Source organism: Syngnathus leptorhynchus, chromosome 19 (genome assembly GCF_054491065.1).
Source record: "Syngnathus leptorhynchus isolate UIUO chromosome 19, UIUO_Slep, whole genome shotgun sequence".
Lineage (NCBI taxonomy): Eukaryota > Metazoa > Chordata > Actinopteri > Syngnathiformes > Syngnathidae > Syngnathus > Syngnathus leptorhynchus.
In genome coordinates, this window is record NC_141213.1 from 4,048,468 (window position 1) to 4,069,116 (window position 20,649).

The 20,649-nt window shown below is 41.2% G+C and overlaps 2 protein-coding genes across 7 annotated transcripts; both read left to right on the forward strand.

Moving 5' to 3' along the window:
- Positions 1-187: 187 nt before the first annotated feature.
- map3k8 (mitogen-activated protein kinase kinase kinase 8) lies at positions 188-4,425 on the forward strand. The gene is made up of 8 exons (XM_085939176.1): positions 188-415; positions 859-1,215; positions 1,314-1,484; positions 2,081-2,342; positions 2,470-2,576; positions 2,912-3,064; positions 3,428-3,674; positions 3,786-4,425. The coding sequence occupies exons 2-8, from the start codon at positions 886-888 to the stop codon at positions 3,908-3,910; spliced, it is 1,395 nt and encodes a 464-aa protein (XP_085795302.1). The 5' UTR covers positions 188-415; positions 859-885; the 3' UTR covers positions 3,911-4,425.
- A 493-nt stretch (positions 4,426-4,918) lies between these two features.
- Positions 4,919-20,151, forward strand: LOC147041712 (rho GTPase-activating protein 29-like). 6 transcript variants are annotated; one of them, XM_085938573.1, is made up of 23 exons: positions 4,919-5,123; positions 5,822-6,197; positions 12,091-12,234; positions 13,695-13,791; positions 13,880-13,952; positions 14,047-14,107; positions 14,292-14,450; positions 15,048-15,112; positions 15,201-15,311; positions 15,403-15,483; positions 15,559-15,741; positions 15,816-15,953; positions 16,030-16,205; positions 16,291-16,460; positions 16,589-16,702; positions 16,787-16,879; positions 16,953-17,116; positions 17,193-17,381; positions 17,474-17,611; positions 17,685-17,920; positions 17,982-18,297; positions 18,383-18,500; positions 18,581-20,151. In XM_085938573.1, exons 2-23 carry the CDS (start codon positions 5,906-5,908, stop codon positions 19,420-19,422), a joined length of 3,960 nt encoding a protein of 1,319 aa, XP_085794699.1. In that variant the 5' UTR covers positions 4,919-5,123; positions 5,822-5,905; the 3' UTR covers positions 19,423-20,151. The 6 variants fall into 6 exon arrangements, with proteins under 6 accessions (XP_085794699.1, XP_085794700.1, XP_085794701.1 ...); XM_085938574.1 differs by having other exon boundaries at positions 16,291-16,415; XM_085938575.1 differs by lacking the exons at positions 4,919-5,123; positions 5,822-6,197 and adding an exon at positions 10,951-11,710.
- The last annotated feature ends 498 nt before the right edge of the window (positions 20,152-20,649 follow it).

The window sequence follows — 20,649 nt, forward strand, 5'->3', positions numbered from 1 at the left end:
TTTTATTTATAACTACTTCATATTTGATAATCAACTGACAATGATGTGTGGTTTAAGTGTTCATTCGTAGTATAATACAGTAAAATAATAATACAACCGTTTTATTATATATAATAAATAATACATATAATGTTTACATTGTAACTAACTAGGTGCGAGACGCGTTTGTTTTGGTTAGTTACTATTACAACAATCATTGTTAAAAAGAAATGCTTCCTATTCGGATCAGAAGCAAATAATGAAAAGGAAACACAAAGCTTGGTTAGTTGCGCGACTGACGTATAGACTGAAAGATATGCGCAACATTTCCACTGGGTAGTTCCTCTTCCAGAGCAGCAGATTGGAAACATCAGCCAGTCTCTGAGGTGGACGCAACTGACGCACTTATGGAGAGAAGTCGCTCTTGATATCAACGGTAATGACACTTTGATTTAATTCATTCCATTTACAATATATGTTATTTATTTATCTAGTTACTTAAACGTTATAATCAAATGATATCAGCTCGTGTTAAAATATTTTTAAAGTGGATGGAACGGCAATTAGAGTGCAGTAATAAGTTATTTGTGGACATTTATACATGTTAATATCTGTGACTTTTCATGTATTTGTATTTTGGCTGGCGCAAATAAAAGTCTAGTTGTTTGAGACGCGCTACTTCCTGGCTACTGTCGAGGTGCGCATTTATCCAAATATATCATATAAATATATTTATTTGTGTCCTTTACATTTCGGTGCTTTTTCAGGGAGTTGCACTTGAGAAATACTATTTACACTAACACGTGTTCGAATATAACTTCAGTTATCAACGTATTTACGGTATTCTACACAGAATGTTTTTTTTTTTTTTTGTTACAGTGAGTGGGACAAATCCATGCAAACAAAATGGAGTACACTTATGATAAGCACATAGAACTGCTATTGGCACATATGAATATTGAGGACATCATCAACGCTGCAGAGACGCTCTACCAGCTTGAGAAAGAAGAAGAGGAGGAAGGTGGCTTATTGTCGGAAGCTGAAAGTCAGTCCCCTGTTGAAATGGATGGGAATGAGAAGATTGGAAACTTTATGGAGGAGGACATCACTGATGGGACTGGAAGTGTCCAACATGGGACAGTGACAGACCTCCTGTCTTTTGTCAATATGCTCTCCAACATGCAAGCAGGAGCACTGCAGCACCTGACTGAGGAGATGGGCGTCCTACTAAATAAAGTCAGTTTATTTCGGATAATCTAATCTTTGTCTTACATGATGTTTAACTGCCTAGGCTAAATATGCATTCCATTAAAAAATATCTACTTTATTTACAGAATGATATGGTTGTAAAGAATGGGCGCTATAAGATCAACAAGGATGTGCTCCTGTTTCCTTGGCAACTGGCCTACAAAAACCGTGGCTCTGACCTCGTACCTGAGGGTTCTTTTGGAAAAGTTCACTTGGCTCAGGACATCACGACCCGGAAAAGAATGGCTTGTAAACTGGTACGTCCTGCTGGGAAGATTGTGGAAATTTTTTTTAATATGTCAACTTGTTTTGCTGTCTCTGAAAGCAAAAGAGGAACAAAGTTATTTGTAAAACTGCCAATACCGCAAAATGAGCAGTGGAAATAATTACACAAGTGAACTGAACTTTTGTGACACAGCATCAAAATAATTGTTGAAACTTTGGATGTAGTACTCGTGCACATGTATATTCAATCACCTCACAAGGAAAACATTTACAACCCGAGCTTTCCTCGGTAGATAAAGTTGTTGATTTTGTGCACACACAGCCAATACTGAAGCGACTGCTCACTGGCACTAATATTTACTTTGGCAATAATTTCCTGGCCATCAACTCATAATGTTAGACAATATCATGTCTTATGATTCAATGATTGACCAGCTGTGTAGTAAACAATATGAGGCCTCGTGCTTCATGTACTTCCTCAAAAAAATTAATATAAAAATATATACACAAAGAAAACTATTTCAAAAAATGTGGCAGTGTTCTTTGCTGATAATACAAAGTGAAGCAAAAAAAAAAAAAAATACTCTTGCTAATGAATTGAAGAGTATCACCACATTGTTTTTGAAAGATTCCCATGGAGAACTTTCGAGGGGCCGAAATTGAGTTCCAGGCCCGCTTCTGCCATGAAAACATCGCCAAACTCTACGGGGTATTGCTGTGGGAGCAGAACGTACATCTTTTCATGGAGGCCGGGGAGGGCGGCTCGGTTCTCGAGATGATAGACAGCTGCGGGCCAATGAGGGAGTTTGAGATTATCTGGGTAACCAAGCATATCCTTCGGGCCCTGGAGTATCTGCACTCGCACAACGTCATCCATCACGACATCAAACGTAAGAGAAAAAAAAACGACCTGTTGACAGTTTAAAAGATGTGTCATAGGAATGTTTGTGAACAATTCTGATTTATGTTAATACAGAAGGTTTGAAAATATGCATTTATTATCCCTTCTCTCTTTAGCCAGTAACATTGTCCTGATGTCAGACAAAGCAGTCCTGGTAGACTTTGGCCTGACCGTGCAAATGACAGAGGACGTCTACATTCCAAGAGATCTGAGAGGAACCGAGGTAAAATAACAAAACAAAAAAAAACAAAGGCCGAGTTTACATTCTGTTTAGATCTTGTTCTCCTCATAGCTTTCTTAGTGGAAAGTCCCAAGGCAAGCTCCCGGTCAAAAAATATGAATCAGAAATGCTCACAGACACATTTTTTAGCTCAAGCCAAAATTACACAGCAGACTGGAATTTCCAGCACAGAGACAAGCTACTACTGTTTACTTGCCATGCATGATCACGTTGACGCACCACCTTTGTCACAGGAAAATCCTTTTTTTTATTGTGTGTGTTCATGCATCATTATTCTTGTTTTGGTGTTCTTTAAATGTAACTTTTATTTTATTCAGATGTACATGAGTCCAGAGCTGGTTTTGTGTCGTGGACATGATACCAAAACAGATATCTACAGCCTGGGAACTACAATCATTCACATGCAGACTGGCAACCCCCCCTGGGTTCAAAGATATCCACGCACGGCCTATCCATCATACCTCTACATTGTATGTATTTATTTTTATTTTTTTAGATATTCATGCCTCGAGGAATGACCTAATGTCACCATACGTGACATATGTGCCCACATCTGTTTTCCATTCCACATGGCTAGTTTCAAAGAAACTGATCTGATCTTTTAAATGTGACTCAGTTACTCACTTCCTCTCGAAACTGTTGACAGAGAATACGGAAGCAGTGCGAGCAATTCAGTGAAACGACAGTTAATCATTTCACCTCGCTTTTCAGTCGGTTTAACAAGTTGTAACTAACGGCATCACTCGGAAAACAAAATCTGGGTCACTGCTTTGTAGTTGTTTTGGGGGATTATTGCAAGCCTTGACTGATGTGTTCATTTCTTGCTCTCTTAGATCCACAAGCAAGCACCTCCCCTGGAGGACATAGCAGACAACTGTAGCCTGACCATGCGCTCTTTCCTGGAACGGGCTCTGGAGAAGAACCCGACACTTAGGAGCTCGGCATCGGACCTGCTGAAGGATGAAGCCATCAACCCGCCCAAAGAGGACCAACCCCGATGCTGGAGTCTCGACTCAGCTTTAGAGGAGGCCAACCATGCCATGTTGTACCAGCAAAACCAGCAAGATGACACCACACAAGGTACTTTAAATGAGATCACGTAGTAGTGATTCGATAAATAACACCAGCTGCTATTAAATGCCCATTTGTTATTCATTATTTTCTGTATATTTATTCACATTTTCCTTCCAGACTCTTCACTCTATGCTGAAGTCTCTAGCCCCCCGAAAAGGAACGGATCCTTGTACCTTGACCTTGGAGCTTTGTCTGGTTATTGCCCATTGATGACAGGGCCACCTACTTCAGAATATAGCTAACATTTGTTTATATATGTGGATGACCTTTGTTTTAGGCCACCTAATAATATACAAAAACATCTTCTGTAATTGTTTCGGTTTTATTGATGCGGACCAGCGCTTTTTGTCAGAGGCTAGTGCCAGAGGGGACACGGCTCACTGATGACCTGTGTACAAGACCCACGATGACTAATTAGTTAATCCTTCGAGATGGAGTTGTCTTGTGTGACTCACTGCACTGCAGGACAGTATTTGGATGAGACACATTCATAACGATGTGCATGAATTGTTGCTGTCATTTAGTAAGTTGTCATTTTAATGGCTTGTCATGTCTTGAAATGTTTTTGCTTGATAGTCTTTCTGTCGTATTTTCTTCAAGTATGTGCACACTCTGGAGTCATGACTCATTTAGTTCTTCATGGACTTCCTCAATTTAATTCCTGTGGAATATAAATAACAATCTTGTGATGCCTATTTTGTGTATTGTACATCCTGTGAGATGACCGATTCTGGGTTTTTTTTAATAAATTCAAGTATTCAGCACGTTTCGCTTTCAGTGGTTCCCAATTATGCATCTGTAAAGAAGCGACACGATAAGCCAAAATCTTATTACATCATGTGACGCTTAATAAATGTATTGTTTGACTATTACCGTTAGATGGCACTCAAGTCAAATGCATTTCTGCATCCAACCAACTTTGCGTTGATGCAGCAATATTTTCAATATAAGTCTTAAAATATTAATTGTCTGTATCTAGAAACATAATTCTGGAGCAGAGCAGTGCCAACTAAAACTATGTACAAGAATACTTCATTTTCAAATTACCCTCATAATAAAACAGAATATTGTAGATTTGAATATTCTATTCTATTATATGCAATCACGGGACGTAGCTATCAGATTTATTATGAAAATCATAAGAGGATGTTGATATTCTCTTACAACTATCTTGACAATTTATAAACCAAGCACCTGTTGTTAAAGGAGAAGCGTGCGCTCATAAACAGACAGACGCGCGCATACTCGGTCAAGATAACGTCACTCGTAAAGGGGGAGGCAAGCAAGTCCCTCAAGTAAAACTCCAACAAGGAGCACCAAACCGGTACATACGAATAGCTTCGCTTCCTGTGGACTATGTTTTGTTTTGTCTTATTCAAACATAACTAACCCCATTGGACCGTCTTTTTGCGTTTGGATCCTCATCAGAAGGAATGTTTCAGGATTCTGCATCGGGTTCGTATGCATGTATAATAAATCTGCAGTACTTCATCCAAAAACGCAAAGTATTGTTTTGCAAATGCAACACAATTATTCTTTTTTTGTGTGCGCTTTGCACGCAAGAGAATTAAATCCCACAGCTACTACTATTTGCTTTATTGACGTTATAGTGCGTAACATTGCGCACGGACGAGCTGTGTTTTAAAAACGGACATTTTTTCAAATTGCAATGCATTTTGTTCGACTATTTCTCATCGTTCATCCCCAAATAGTGACAAAACATTTTGCGGTAAAAAACAACCCGCAACACTGCGGCATTTAACTTTGCGTTGTTTACAAGCGGTGCGCCTTTATTATTTGTCAACGCCTCAGCAAATCTGAACACCGCATAAAAGTAAACTTCCACAATTTAAAGAGTTCAAAAAAATAAAGCAGATTCTCTAAAACGTGTTCAGATTTGTTTGGCGGTGTTGTCAGAGAGTATTACTTTAAATGGTATGACTGTAAATATTTGTATTTAGTTTATCAGAAACACGACTGACAGCATTTTTGTCACGGCTCTTGAACTTTTTAGCTCTCATAAGCAGCACTTGTGCCCTATTACACTTAATGTTGCTGATAAAAACAATTACACACCATGCAGGTTCTTCGTTTTTGTTATTATAGTGAGACAATATTGTTGACTATTGTAACACTCGCCTCTTGTTTTGCAGCGCCCTTCATTCTTAAGGCAGGTCTGTGTTCGGATTGAGACCTGAGTACAACTACAGGTTTAAAGGCCACAGGGCCAGGAAAGCATGCTTGCCGCCATGCTGGGCCAGACTACCGGCGGAGGATCCGGAGGTGGCAGTGGTGGCAGCGGAGGGGGAAGCAAACTCTCTCAGAACATGTCTCGATTTTCCAACTCCAGCTTGAACACTGTCACTTCGAGCTCCTCTATGTCGGATAAAGTCTCCAAGGGTCGCCCATTGCACTTGCCCAACCTGGAAAGCCTCACCTCAGACCCCAACTACATCCTGCAGTTGGTCACGGACGTACGCAAATTTGCTGATGTCGTGCTCCAGTTCAGAGGAGTTTTTGCCTCCGGAGGTACGTTTGGGAATTCGGTCTTTAATATGACCTATTTTTATCCTGTTGTGGCCTTGGCTGCTGGGCCACCCAACTTTCCTTATCTCTCTTTTAGTTGCAGGTTATTGCTCTCTTTGTGGTAAACAACACAATGAAATGTGCTGCTGACCAAGCACAGTGAATAAAGTATCACGTGTCTACCACTTTTTTCCACAGAGGAAAAAAAATACTTTTACTTGATGTGCATTTAAATTGTATTCTGTATCAATCCTCTCACCATCAAGAAAACATTAGTCATACAAAATATAACCAGGTTAGCTGACAAACGTGACAAACCCTTTTAGCTCAACTCAAAGAAACCGGTTCATGATTGTTTTTTGATCCATAAAATGATTACGGCAAAGTATGGGTGAGGGTTCCCAAAATCAATCAATTTTAAATCACTTAAATACTGTAATGCTACAAGAAAGAAAATAATGTCATAAAATAATTTCCAATGTACTGTCAAAATGAATTGAATTAATCTTTCAGACTCCAAAAGTTCATTGCATAAGCAAACGTTAGCAGTAAACAGCTCAATTATGCGGGTGCGATCACTGTAGTAGATTCCAACATGTGACTTGAGTCTTCCCATTAGGGCTTGTTTCAGCTAAATGCAGGAAAAGACCAATTTGAGAGCCTGATTCGGAAGTTGAAAACAAAACCCTCCACTTTTGAGGAAAGTCGTAAATAGTCCAATTTGCCTGAAAAAAAAAAGAAACTCTCAAAGGTCCCTATTGTTTCTTAGTCGACATATCCTAGATGTCATTGTTTCGGTTTAGCATGGATACTTGGAGACAGATTGTTGGGAGTCACTGACTTGGATTGTGATTGGAAGTGATTTAAACCTCTCTTTAATTTATGACCGTATTGTCCGCATGCTGCATCACCAAAGTTCAAACCTTTCATTGCTGTGGTCACTCACTGAAAGTGACTGAAACAACCCCCCTCGCCCTTTGGGTCTCCTTTGCAACTAAATTCGCAGTCAATGACGTCACCCATCGTCCCTGGCGGCATCCCCGCACTCCAAAGCGGCCGTGTTTTTTTTCACAAATGGCTACTTTCCCAAGTCTGGAATAACTGGCCTGTAGGAACGATCCCCATGGGGTTTCTTCAGCCGAGTCTTCCAAATAAGACATTTTAGATTTATTTTGACTGGTAGTACTTCCTTAGATGGTTCTTATTGCCACGGCCAATGACGCACACACACACACGCGACTGAGTTCAGTCTTCAGAAGTTGTTTACGTGATTCAACTGGTGTCAGGTCAACGTCGTAGAATTGCCCACTGTCGCTCGGCAGATATTTACATTCTTTTGTTGGGTTGTGACCTCGTCGGCTACGCACTTGTGAAGGGCATGTCAGTAATTGGAGGGGATTATTATTTAGAGGTTAGTCCCCATTAGGGTCACAGAGGACATCATGAGACCATATGAGCTGTGGGGGTGGTCTCTCTGGCCCTTTTGTATTGGATGCTGAAGTGAATAGACACTCCAAAGCACTCCATCATATTAGAGAAGCAAACATTCGGCTCCTGGCTTAACCAAAAGGAGATTTTATTTTCAAATCAGTGGAGGAAGAGAGTTGTTGAGGGTGTGTTGTCTTGCACGCTGCTTGATTTAATAACAGGTGTGTCATCTGTTGTTTGCGCTGCCAAGCAGAATGATTTTTTTGCGTCAGCCGCACAAGCATAAAAAGTGAACGGGTCAGCGTCGACAATGGAAAGTTGAGAGCTGGGTGTTGTTGCCAAGCGATTATAGGAAGTACAGAAGAAACCTGTCAATGACACGGCAACTTTGGAATACCGCAAAAAAGACACATACAGGACGGATGAGTGTTCTTTTAAATAAGTCGGCATTTGTCAGTGTACAGTATGTGCATGACTCACCCTGCTCCTATGTCAACTCAACTATTTGCTCTGAGTCACGAGGAATCTTTAGCTAATCATTATCTATGCAAAAAGCTTACCTCAGGTGTTGCGTCATGCGAAGGTACACATAAAGGCGACACGGTGAATAATAGCTTTTAATTGTCTGGAATAGTTTTTGGGTTAGTCTTGATTTGGTTGTATGGTGCTGGGAAACTCTACGGTTGGTACTCAGAGAAAGTCTAAAAATATTTTCAGTGGTTTGGATGCCAAATTAGCCCTACTTGGACTTTTCACCAACTATTCCAGACTTTCTTTGAAGGCTCTAACTCTCTCGTGTGTTTAGACAGTCGATCCCGCTGGGTTTTGTGGGATCGGCTGTAAAGTACTACAAGCAAGCTTCTTGCTTCCAAAAAAGTTCCTTTTATGGTTCTTCTAAATATTTTGAGGGGGGGGGGTTAATGTCTAAGGTTTTCTTAATCTGTCTTTTTAAAAGGGAACAGGTCACAATGTATGAAGCGCCACAGGGTTAATTCAACTCACAATCATCAGGCAATGCTTTAAGATGGAGAATACTTTAAGCCGAATTTGACTTCGATTCTTTGAGAGTAAGAAGGTAGACTTTCAAGTTCCCAAAGCCCATTCAGTTACCATCAGGATGACAGTAAATCCAAATAGCCTCCCTTTGCTCTCTTATATCCATTGACAGGTGCACTAAAAAAGGGGCCGTCTTCACTTCCTGGCCCGTTGATGTTTCTTTGCGTACAATACACATTGTGGAGAACAAGCTTTTAGCGCCAACGCTTGAGCAGTTTGGCTTCCAGATCAAGGTTGCACAGAGGGGGGGGGGGGGGGGATCGGTGGTTTTCTTAAAGAAAGCAGAGAGCATAGTTGGAATGCCAGCATTTAGAGATGGGGGGGGATATCAAAGTGTTATCTGTCTTTCCTCTCCGAGACAGACAGCTAGAAAAATGAGGAGCAAAACAAATACTGATCTCGGCATTGGGTTATTTTTGGGTCTTGGTTAGTTGTGACATTTTTTGTGATTTCTCCACCCTCCCTGCCCCTCTTGCATGTGTTTTGAACCATAAATAATACATTACTTATGATTTGCGATGCATAATTGAGCAGAGTGAATGGAATGTTGCCAGGTCATACAAATTCCGTACTTCTTTATGTGCTTGACTCCTATAATATTATAATCCAGACAATATTTAGTTGGATACGTTCATCTGCGGCGTAAACGTTTCAAAGGAAAATCAGCAAACTGAAGATTTTGAAATGTTCTACTATTATGGTGTCATTTTGATGGTGACTTGTCTGACAATGTTTTCATTATGGTTCCCTCCTGCCCCCTTGCTGCATCCCCAAGACCCAAACAAGAGGCTGGAATGTTGTGTTTCCATGACGCTAATGAAGTAAAAGCCTGGCAATGTGTTTCTGGCAGCCTTACGAAGGAGCTCCTGATCCGCGGCCTCCTTCTCATCAGGCTCAAGGTCTGATCCCTCCATAGCTTTCATTCAGCAGGCCTTATTATGCACTGGAATGTCTCTCGCTCCTTCTCTGGTCGCGGGGATGTGCAGCGCAAGGGGTAAAGTTGGGACAAATCCCCAAAGGCTGAGAACGAGCCCAAATAATACTCAACCCCCTTCTCCTTTCATATTTTCCCTCCCTCCCTCCCTCCCTCCCTCCCGTACTGGCCGCAACTCCTCCCCTGTCATTCCTTACCATCCTCCCACCACGCACAAAGACCGACACACACTCACACACACCCCGATCATCCTTTCCTTCCAAACCTAAAAGGCCGGCGTCGCAATTTATTGTTTCATAAATGCTTCGTGCGGTCAAGTCCACGAGATGACCTGAATCCCCTGTTTGCTAGCGGCCCCAGGGACAATACTGAGTTTTTTTGCTCCTTGGTTTTCCCTGTGGACTGTGGACAGAAAGATTTTCCCAGAACCTCTCTTTAAACTTTACGTCCTCTCTTTAAAACAAGACTACAGCTGCTGAGTCTAAATTTGTGTTTGTCAGATACAGTATGCCTTAAACAGATTCTTCTTGGTGGGAACAAGTTGGGTATGCTTTGTGGTTCTCACTTTTTGAGGTTAAATAATCAGTCTTTTTTATTAGGGGTGCCTTGCTGTGCCATAATGTCTTGCTAATTAGCCTCAATTTAGGATGGCCCGTGGGACCTTTTAAAGGAAGCCCTTCTATCTTGTGGGGCATTCATGCTTTAGGGTAGTCTGAAATAAAACCTTTCAGTTTATGCCTCCTATAGTAAGGATTCTATTCAATGAATGGGCCATAAAGCCTGGAGCAGGAGGATTTGAGCTATGCTGTTTATTTTGACCATTAAAAAAGATAATGAGTGGGGATTTTAAATGACTAAGACCAATTATAAGGGTTGAAGCAACTTGTTGGAAACTTTGAAACTTTGTCCTGCGCACGTGCCTATATCCAGCCAAGAAGATACAAATATTTGAATTGCATCACCTGACTTTTTGGGGATGCCTTTAATCTAAGTATTTTGTTTTTAATGCCAGTTGGGCAGTTAAAACAAAAAGGAAAGAAGCTTTTGTCATTAAAATCGACCAGTTTCTCAGCAGCTGAAGAAGCTGTGCATGACATTTGATGAAGATGAATGAAAATGGTTGCTATGGGGAAGGAGTATCTAAAAGTCCTGCGGCGAAGCTTTTGGCCAGCGCAAATCATTGGCTGCAAGCAGTTCTTTTTTTCTATTTGAAATTTGAAGTGGCTGATTTTAGGAGTCATGGCAGCTTCTTTTTTTTTTTTTTTTAAAGGTTTTGTAGTGAACTTAGAAGCTCAGAAATATCTGCTTGGAGGGTTATTATTATTATTTTATTTTTTATTTATTATTTATTATTATTATTATTATTATTATTATTGTATTGCCTGTGAAGTGAAATGAAAATGTCTTGAACATTTATTGCGTCCAAATTGGAATGATTTCAAAATATTTGTCTTTGATGCTTGTTTGCACCTTCTTTTGTTTTGTTTTTGTAAAACCGGGTTGGTTACCTTCTGCCGGGAACTTGCGACATACTGTTTAGCTGGCTTGATTTTCTGGATCACCCCAGCAAGCATTGTCAATATGTCCATGCAAAACCCAGCTGCATTAGCCCCGCTGTTTGTCCCACTCCCAAAAAAGAGCTAATGAATAAAAGGAAAAATGGGCGACAGCTAAAGTCTTTCTGATCCCCTTCTCCATGAAGAGGTAATCCAGGGGGGTGATCATCAGCGCCAATGTGGCTTTGGCTGTCACTGGGATGTGGTTTTGTCTGAGGGGGTCGGGTAGAAAAGTGGACAGTAAGCAAAGCGCCCGTCGTTGCGCAACACCGATGTTGTGAGCTTTTGTTATTTTGAAAAATATCAACAAACTGCACCGTGATGTACAGTCGACTTGTCTTTGATACAAACATCCGCTTTGTTCTCTTTGCTAGCTCACTTTGAGGCAGAACATCAATTCCCACCCTTATCACAGTCTCCGTTTTTGGCTTTCTCACCTCATCATTTCTGTTTAAAAAGGGGCTTCTGATTAACCGACTTGCAAACTTCCAATTGTAGTAAGGTCGCAATAGGTCGTGGGTCTTTATGCACTTGGCTCTCAGGTACGACTTCTCTATGTAGGTTACACAGCCGAACGAGTGCAATCCCAATGCCAGCCTTGCTTTATGGCCTTGTTGCCTAGACAGACCATTGAGTGCTTTAGTGTCGAGCGCAACTGCTGTGAATGGATGGTAGTCGTCTGACATGGCTACCATGGCCACCCTTTAAAGCAGCAAAGGCGGAATGTAATCTAGTGATCCTGTTGGCAGAATGGCTCTACTATTTGTAGGATGGGAGATTTGTAATTCTCTTGGCTCTTGATCGACTTTTCCAAGTGGGGAGGGCCTGGGCCGCTTCGATATTCAAATAAGACAAATTTTTATTTTTAATAGAAATCATCATCATAAAGCTTGTTAAAATCTCCAATTTTGTGACTTCACAGAGCACCAAGCCTGCCTCCACAAGGCAGTCCACGAACGTCTAAGGGAGTTGCTGGCAGTCCTGTCGAATCTCATCAGCAAACACCGTAGCCTCAACTCACTTGATATCCTGAGTTCGGCTGGGACGCTGATCACGACAGTGAAAGGTAGGAAAGGAAAATGTTGGCAAAACAATAATGGGAAAAATCAGCCAGGCATAACCGTTTTTGCTGCTCCTGTTTCTCCATGCCACATTTTCAGTTAACATGAAAGCGGTTGTTATTCCATAATCAAAGCTCATGTAAGAGTGTAATTTATTTTATTTTTTTATATATATATAACACAGCCTTTGTGCTTTGAAAGCGTCAGCTAGGAGCACAAGACGATAGATAATACAACAGAACGGAGGATAAAGCGCTTTGGGATAATGGACGGCTTTGAGCACTAGACAATCTTTATTCTGTTCTTCATTCTCTTAGATATAATTTGGTAAGATGATCTTAACTCTTTAAATGGCCAACACCCTGGAATACCAGCTGCCTACAGCCCAACCCTTTGGCGTTTTATTTATAAAATTGCTCTAAAAACAAGGCGGCCTTTCATATGTGTTTATGGTAAAAATATTAGCCAGAGTTTTGTGAGCGTGTTGTGCTTTTCCATTGAAACAATACCATTTTTTCTCAATGATGTAACTTCCGCATTTGGACCACTGGTTGGGGCCTGTGTGAGCGCTGGCATTGTATTCCAACAAGGCTCAGGATGTCCTGTTGAGGGGTTAGGGGTTGGACACAAGCAGAGGCCATGTAAGCACATAAGTGAGTTAGTTGCATGCTTTAAACGGTGATAACGCCGCCGCCGTGTTCCCAGGACCTTACGGATCATTATAATTGTTCATTAAGTCAGTTTCTCTTTGGATTGCTTTTTTTTTTTAAATCCTGAACTCAATTTTGCCTGACTGAGGATAATATGACCAAATCATTTTATTTCAGTGATTGTTATGATAAAATTGCTTGTTGAATAGGAACGAGTTTGGAAATACATTGCAGGTAGGTATTCTTAGATTTTTTTAAAGAGTGCAGGTGTCTTTGACAAATCTTTCTGATACTTAATTGTTTTTGTGTGAAGTACAGTATTGAGCATTTGGTTGCTATCGTTCAAACTTAACTAATTGAAGAAACCTCAGAAAATAAAAGTAGTATCTTGAGCTGTTTGAAATCTTCATTGTTCCAATGTAAAGAAAGACGTTTCCTCAACAGCACTGATTTACTGTGTCTATTTTTTTCTCTGCACAGTCCAGAACAGGAAGGTTATTGTGAAGACTGATTACAAGCATTTTTACATTGGTGTTTTTCTTTCCCCTATTCTGTCTTCAGTCATCACCGTGTTTTGACTCGCAGCAGGAAACTACTGGATTTGCCGATTACGGCCCGTTTATATACACTTGGAATCTTTGCTTATCCTTTCAGAACATACAAGGTTGTTTTGGATGCTTGTGGTGGACTTGACAATTCTATATTACGCATACAATGGTGGTGACTCATTGAATCTGAGCAGGATGTCACCAATGTACTGAATTGATATTAGGACAGGAAGCTTGACTTCATCTCAACTCATCTCTATTTGATAGGAGTGAATTTGGAAGAGGTGAACGAAGAGAACAAACAGAATCTTTTGAGAGACATCCACTGTGCAACCGAGCAATTGGCATTCACCGTTGGCAATGTGTAGGTATCACCATAGCGATTCCATATTACAAGCCCATGTGGGCTTTTCGGCATCAAAATGAATTTGATTATTTTTTTTTCCCTCCAGAGTGTCTGAGTTCCTTATGGGAGATGTAGAGAATGGATCATTGTTAGGGCTCCCCCTAACTAAGACGGGGAGGGTAAGTGGTGTGCAGAATAATAACATTGCAAGTTGCTTGGTCTAAAACATTGTTCCTTTATCTTGTTGCGGTTTTCTTTTTCATGTGCTTTCAGTCTTTTGACAACCTGCCCGTGGAATCTGGAGGATCCAGCTCTGAGAAAGATGATCCGCCAGGTAAGATAGTCTGCTCCCTTTGACAGAATGTATTTTGATTTTGTACTCTAACAATTGGGCTGAAAAAGTGGGGGGAAGGGGAAATATTTGTATTGGTCAGACTAATTTGTACATATCGTTTGAATATGAATATATTCAAATGGTACAAATACAGAGTCCAACTTTTACAATCTTCCTCGTGCAGTTCCTGTGATTGTAACAGGCCCAGCGTTTCGGGGCGAAGAAGTGGATCGGACGCTCCAGCAGCAGGACAACGGGGTGGAGTCAGCACTGCGCTACTCCAAGGCCTGGTCCAAATACACCAAAGAAGTGTTGGGGTGGGTGGAGAAACGTCTTAATATGGGTGAGTCAAGGATGGAGTACGGTTTGCATGGGTTGTATCGGGTGTTTTGTGTTGCCGTAGCAACGCAGAACCCTAAATGTACGTTTTGTGTGTTAAGTAGCAAGATAGTTAAGAGGTTGAGGAAATAACCTTGTTTTTGTTTTTTTTACTAAGAACCAGAAAATCACATATTCATTGGACTTTTTTTTTTGGTTTCAATTGGAAGATAAATTTGACGGAAATTTCCAGGGATATTTTATTCACCTGAGCTAGTCTCGCATGTTCAAAGCTGAGAATCCAGTGTGTGAACTGGTATTTTGCTCGATGGTTAATGAATGGTTTAACTGTCTTCCTTAGTCATTCCCACAGTCAGGATGGTGACACAGGGCCCTCTGTAAATTGGCACAATGTGTTATCAGGACAAAATGTTTATTGAACACATCCTCTGTGGCTAATGGTTTATTTGATGATGGATGACTCAAGGACATTGCTTGACTTTATGTAAAGTCTTTGTTGGCTTTCCTGTTATTCTATTCGAAATTTTTACAATTAAGTCAGAGGGATCTATTTATAGTGTTACTTGAATTGTCACATAATATACATCCAATATATTTACAGATATCGAGTTGGCAAAGAGCTACAACAAAATGGCTGAATCTGCAAATGCCCTTGCAAGTCAACAGGTGATTTAAGAATTTGGTGTTTATATTTAGACGCGCTGTGATTTTTTTATTTTTTATAAACTCGCCTTGTCTGTCCTTTCTGCTCAAGGAATTCATGCCGTTCCGTGACATCTACATGGCAGCTTTCAAAAATGACATTGAATACAGCAAACTTGTACTTAACACCACATCAGTACTCCAAAGCAACAAATTTATGCAGGTAATTTTACAAACCAAATATTAGCTGGACAATAAACACAACAATACTAACATAGTATGTGCTGCTTTTTTTTTTTCTTTTTTAAATGAAGCCTCTAATGACCCGAAAAAATGAATTGGACAAACTACGCAAAGAAATGAAGGAGCGGTGGCAGAGAGAGCTAAAAAGAATGGTAATTATTCTATATTGGTAAAGAATTTACAGTAATTTTAATAGTTGTGTTACCAAATGTTCTTTGTATGACAAGCATGAGGCGGACAGCGCTCTGAAAAAGGCACGGATGCTGCAGGATCAGCGTCAAGAGGAGTACGAAAAGGCCAAGGTTTCTACCAGCCGCTTGGAGGGCGAGCAGATCGGAGGAGTGGGAGGAGCAACGGCCGCTAAACAACTAGAAAAGCGCCGCAGGTTGGAAGACGACGCCCTCCAGAAGGTACTACAACATTTAACTCTCCTGATATCATTTTCCGAATCTGAATTGATAATCCATTTTTGTTGTTGTTGCAGGCTGAGGAGGCGAGGATACACTCCAATGCGTGTCAAATTGATGTTGAGGAAAAAAAAGCTGGTCTAGCCAAAACTAAGAACGACATCATCACTCAGCTCCGAAAGATGGTTTTTCAATGCGATCTCACTCTCAAAGCTGTACGTTGAAATATCTCAAGTCGTGAGTGGAATCTGATCAGTTTAACACCTGACAGAATGTAATTGTCTGTTCAAGGTCACGGTCAATTGGTTCCACCTCCAGCAGGCTCAGGTGCTATCACTTCCTGTCAACCACCAGAGTCTTTCTGAAAAAGCCAAACTGTATGAGCCCGGGCTTCGCTATGTTGAGTTCGTCCGGAATTTGTCCCCTGAGTCCCAATATCTGGATTCAGCTTTTTCATCAAGCACAGGGTGAGACATGTTGAAAGATTTAGGACCATCTCGAATATTACCGTCTTTTTCAGACTCAGGACAGATGTTCTTACTCCTCTGGTAGATTTCCTCTCACCCAGCACATACAAAGTGGCAGTTACTCATCCTTCAGTAACTTGTCACAAGGATCCTTGACATCGGACCTCCTCGGTACGGATGAGAACGACGGATCCAACACGACTCGACAAGGCAAGATTGCAGAGCGCCGCGCCAACAATAACACTGACATTCAAGGTATTTCCAATCCTGCAGAAATGGTTTCATTGAATTAGTCATCATAATGATGAGTCAGCGTTTTACTACCGTGGGTAAACAAAGTGACGTGAGACGAATCTTTTTTTTAATTTTTTTTTTATACGCAGCACTTCGGATTCGTTCTTGCAATTCAAGTCAAGGAGGAGGAACGTGTAGCGACTCAGAAAGTGTAGGAGGAAGCAGCGAGTCCCGATCAATGGATTCGCCCACTGCCAGCCCAGGTGAAGCATTTCATTGGCACCACCAGAAGGATGGAAAATTTGCTTAGACTGCACAAATGTGGATTTAACTTGGTGTCTATTCAGGAGACTTCAAGAGGAGATTACCCAGGTCTCCCTCGACTGGCACCATGTCATCTGCTGATGACCTGGAAGAGCCCAACTCTCCTTCTGATAATGGTATGCCAAGCAAAACAATCACAAATGCTGAGTTTGCAATTTTTTTTTAAATTATATATTGCACTCATTTCAGGTCTAAGCGATCTTTTAAACGAAGTCGCCAGCTCTCCACGTTTTTTTCGAAACGCACAGATGTCCAAAGCTGCTCAAACGCACAAGTTGAGAAAACTCCGAGCGCTCTCTAAGTGTCGAGAGTGTGATGGGCTGGTGGTGTTTCAAGGAGCAGAGTGTGAAGAGGTAAATTGTTTTCTTCTTTCTTTTCATTGACAAGAACGACTTTTGGAAACTCCAGTTAACATTTCTGTCTGGCCAGTGTTCGTTAGCTTGCCATAAGAAGTGCCTGGAGACCTTGGCCATTCAGTGTGGCCATAAGAAGCTTCAGAGGAAGCTTCACCTCTTTGGCGTCGACTTCATGCAGATTGCAAAAAACAGCCACGATGGCATCCCCTTCATCATACGCAAATGCACATCGGAAATCGAGACCAGAGCTCTCGACATGAAGGTATTTACAGAAAAAACATTTATTAGATGGTTTGGTTATTTTTCTTTCCAAATTCTTTGGATCTTAATGTCAAATATTTTGGACTGCAAAAGGGTATCTACCGTCTGAATGGCGCCAAATCACGTGTGGAAAAACTGTGTCAAGCGTTTGAGAATGGCAAGGACTTGGTTGAGTTGTCAGACCATTACCCCCACGACATCAGCAATGTTCTCAAACTCTACCTTAGACAGGTAAGTTTGTGTTTAACACAACATAAAGATTTGTATATGTACTTTAGTTTGACCTTGATGATCTTTTCCTCAGCTTCCAGAACCACTCATCCTCTTCCGCTACTACAATGAGCTTATTGGTTTGGCCAAAGAAAGCCAAAGAGGAATTGCGGAAGATTTGGAGGCATTTCGCCTCAGCTCCTCTCCAGTGGCGCCGGCTCAGGTCGGCGTGGAGCTCAACCGCATCCTCTTCAAGCTCAAGGACATCCTCAGGCAACTGCCGTCTGCTCACTACAAGACGTTGCAGTTTCTCATCCAACATCTCCACCGGTAGGCTGCTCCTAGCTCAAAAAATAAAAAGGTTTAAATACTAACAAGCCTTTTCCTTCAGGGTGACAGAACAAGCTGAAGAAAATAAAATGCCTGCAAGAAACCTGGGGATCGTCTTTGGGCCAACTCTCATCAAGCCGAGGCAGGCTGATGCCGACATGTCTCTTTCCTCCGTGGTGGATTACCCCTATCAGGCGCTCATTGTCGAACTCCTCGTCAGACACTACCACATGATCTTCGACACCCCGCTTAGTCCTCTTTCAGGCAACTCTCCCAAAGAGGTTGGCTCTCAATCCTCACTGGACCTCATCTATCCTTCAATGGGAAATGAGCAGCATCTTAGCAGGCACTCAAAGTCTGTGGGTGACATCCAGGAGGTAAAGCAGGACTTCACAATTAATATTATGGTTGGACCATAAACTTGGTGTAGTGATGCTGTGAATCATCTGCTACCAATTACAGTTGAGCTCCAAGAATTTGAAGAGACATTCCTCCACTCCTCCATATCACTTGTCGCCCGAGTATAAGGACCCAGTTCTGCTCCATCCCGGTGACCATGAAGAAAAAGAATTTGAACCTGGTCAGTATGAAAGTGCATTTTTAAATTGATTTGATATAATGGCATTTAAATATCCTTTTTTTTTTTTTTTTTTTTTAAAGGTGATGAAGTGGATTCAGAGTCCTTCAATGGGGTCATTGAAGGGGCGAAATCCGGCGAGCGAAGTTTCAACCGCTCTCCACACGTCACACCTACGTCTCGGGTGAATCTCCGATCGCACCGTAACAAGTTCTCCCGACCAGTCAGCATGCCGGTGGAACGCAGTCGTGGTCGAGATGACGAGAATCCCACCTGGACAGCCTCGCATGAAGATGATAGAAAAGGAGGCATCCAGTCTATCCAAGAGGTGGATGAAAGCGAGATGAGAGGCGGAGCACGCTACGGGACCACCTTTAGTAACAACCATACCTTGCGTAGGACTTGGGCCGATCAATACAAGCACCGTGATGTTGCGTCGAAAACTACCAAAAATATTTCCAGTCCAGAAAGCTCATCAGAAGATGCAAGCTTGCCTCCGGAAAATTCCAAGAGCCAGCTTAATGGACCTTACAGCATGTCAACATCATTGAGACCCGGCAGGATATTAAGACGGGAGGAAAACGTAACCAAGTACAACATAGTTTCAACGGGTTACCGGCCTTCGAGGACCCTCCAACCACCACCTGGAACTTTCTATAAGCCTCCATCAGGGAGTCAAACAAAATCACTCCATACATTAGCTAACAGCGCTGAAAACGAAGAGGACGAGGACGACGAGTTGGAGATTGAGGTTTCTGTGGACGAGCCTCTTGAGAAGGACGCAGAGGCAGAGCAGGCCACCGCCTCGTCGTCCCACAGCCCAAATCTCGAGGACGGGGATCTAAACCAGGCCAGACCGTTATACCAGAAAATGAGATCCAGGCAACTTCAAGAGGTTGAACATCGAGAAGCTCATTTTGTGTGATATCTCCAGCCACCAGAGATGATCGGATGTCAAGATGTCTGTTTGACACACAATAAAAGACAAAGCTTGGTGGTCCTGAGTGGACAAGGAAAACTTAATTTCCTTTCCCAAAAAGCAAACAGAACGCACTTAAATGGGTGTACATTTTTAGAAGCAAATTGTATTTTTCTGCCATCACTACACTGACACCAGATCGGACTATTTATAATTCTTCTTAAACTGTGCAATTGCATTTTATGTGAATATTTGTAGTGCTCTTCCAGACTCACTGTCTATTTGTCTGTTTATATACCAACAAGTATATTTGACAAGTTACAGAAGATCATGTAGCCATAATACTGAAAAGAACAAAAATGGTGCACTTGATCACTACAGGAATCTTTTTCTGTTCGTTTATACTGTTACACAGAGAGGAAAAAAAAATTGTTAACATTTTTCTGTCAAGCATTAAACACATACTTGCTCTGTGGGGCTAATGATATGAACGTTATTTTACACAGTTGAACATGTGACCCTAAAAATCGTCGAGGAAACAAAAATAGGTCTAACTAAGCCTTATATATATTTTTTGTAAGTATAACAGGATTCGTTTTTTTAAATACGTTTTTTTTTTTTAGGGTGACTTTCGAGCTTGATGGAATGATCAAATGATTCAATGTAACAAAAAAAAAAAGTGGTACAGCCGAACAAGCATACTTTGTAAGTTATTAAAATGTCTCGCAACTTTCAGCCATGGTATTCTTTTGTTTTTTTAACCAAAACATGATCCTTACACGCTTCCCCGTGTTTTGTATCCTTAGCTGTCCAATCGTTTTTTTTTTCTTTTGTTGCCAAGTGCAGGTAAAAAAACCAGCCAATAAAACAAGTCTGCGATTATTCTTGCCAAGGCACTGTCTGTTCTAAAGCACTAATTAAAACAATTAAGACATAAAATAAAGGTCACTACTTAACATCATTTTAACAATAGTCAACTGTCAAGTCATGCAAAGAGTCCAACAAAACTTCCCACCAAGTTTTTGCTGTCATTAACCTATGCTCTGGAATTGTTTTACAAAACAAAAAACTTGGCTTTATTTATTCCCTCTTTGAATTGCTACAATTTACTCATCTTTATTCCTCATCATATTCTGACAACTCCCTTAGAATAAAATCCAGGATGGCTGGTGTGCAGGATTAGCGGCCTCCACACTTGCAAGTGAGATGTTGACTGCCGAGAAAGGAGATTAA

Bases quoted from the DNA above. Each gene is read 5' to 3' on its own strand.
- LOC147041712 (XM_085938573.1), top strand. From the start codon at position 5,906: ATGCTTGCCGCCATGCTGGGCCAGACTACCGGCGGAGGATCCGGAGGT. The intron at 17,921-17,981 runs GTAGGCTGCTCC...CTTTTCCTTCAG, and splicing joins CTCATCCAACATCTCCACCG to GGTGACAGAACAAGCTGAAG. The intron at 18,501-18,580 runs GTCAGTATGAAA...TTTTTTTTAAAG, and splicing joins AGAAAAAGAATTTGAACCTG to GTGATGAAGTGGATTCAGAG.
- map3k8 (XM_085939176.1), top strand. From the start codon at position 886: ATGGAGTACACTTATGATAAGCACATAGAACTGCTATTGGCACATATG. The intron at 2,343-2,469 runs GTAAGAGAAAAA...TTCTCTCTTTAG, and splicing joins CATCCATCACGACATCAAAC to CCAGTAACATTGTCCTGATG. The intron at 2,577-2,911 runs GTAAAATAACAA...TATTTTATTCAG, and splicing joins GAGATCTGAGAGGAACCGAG to ATGTACATGAGTCCAGAGCT.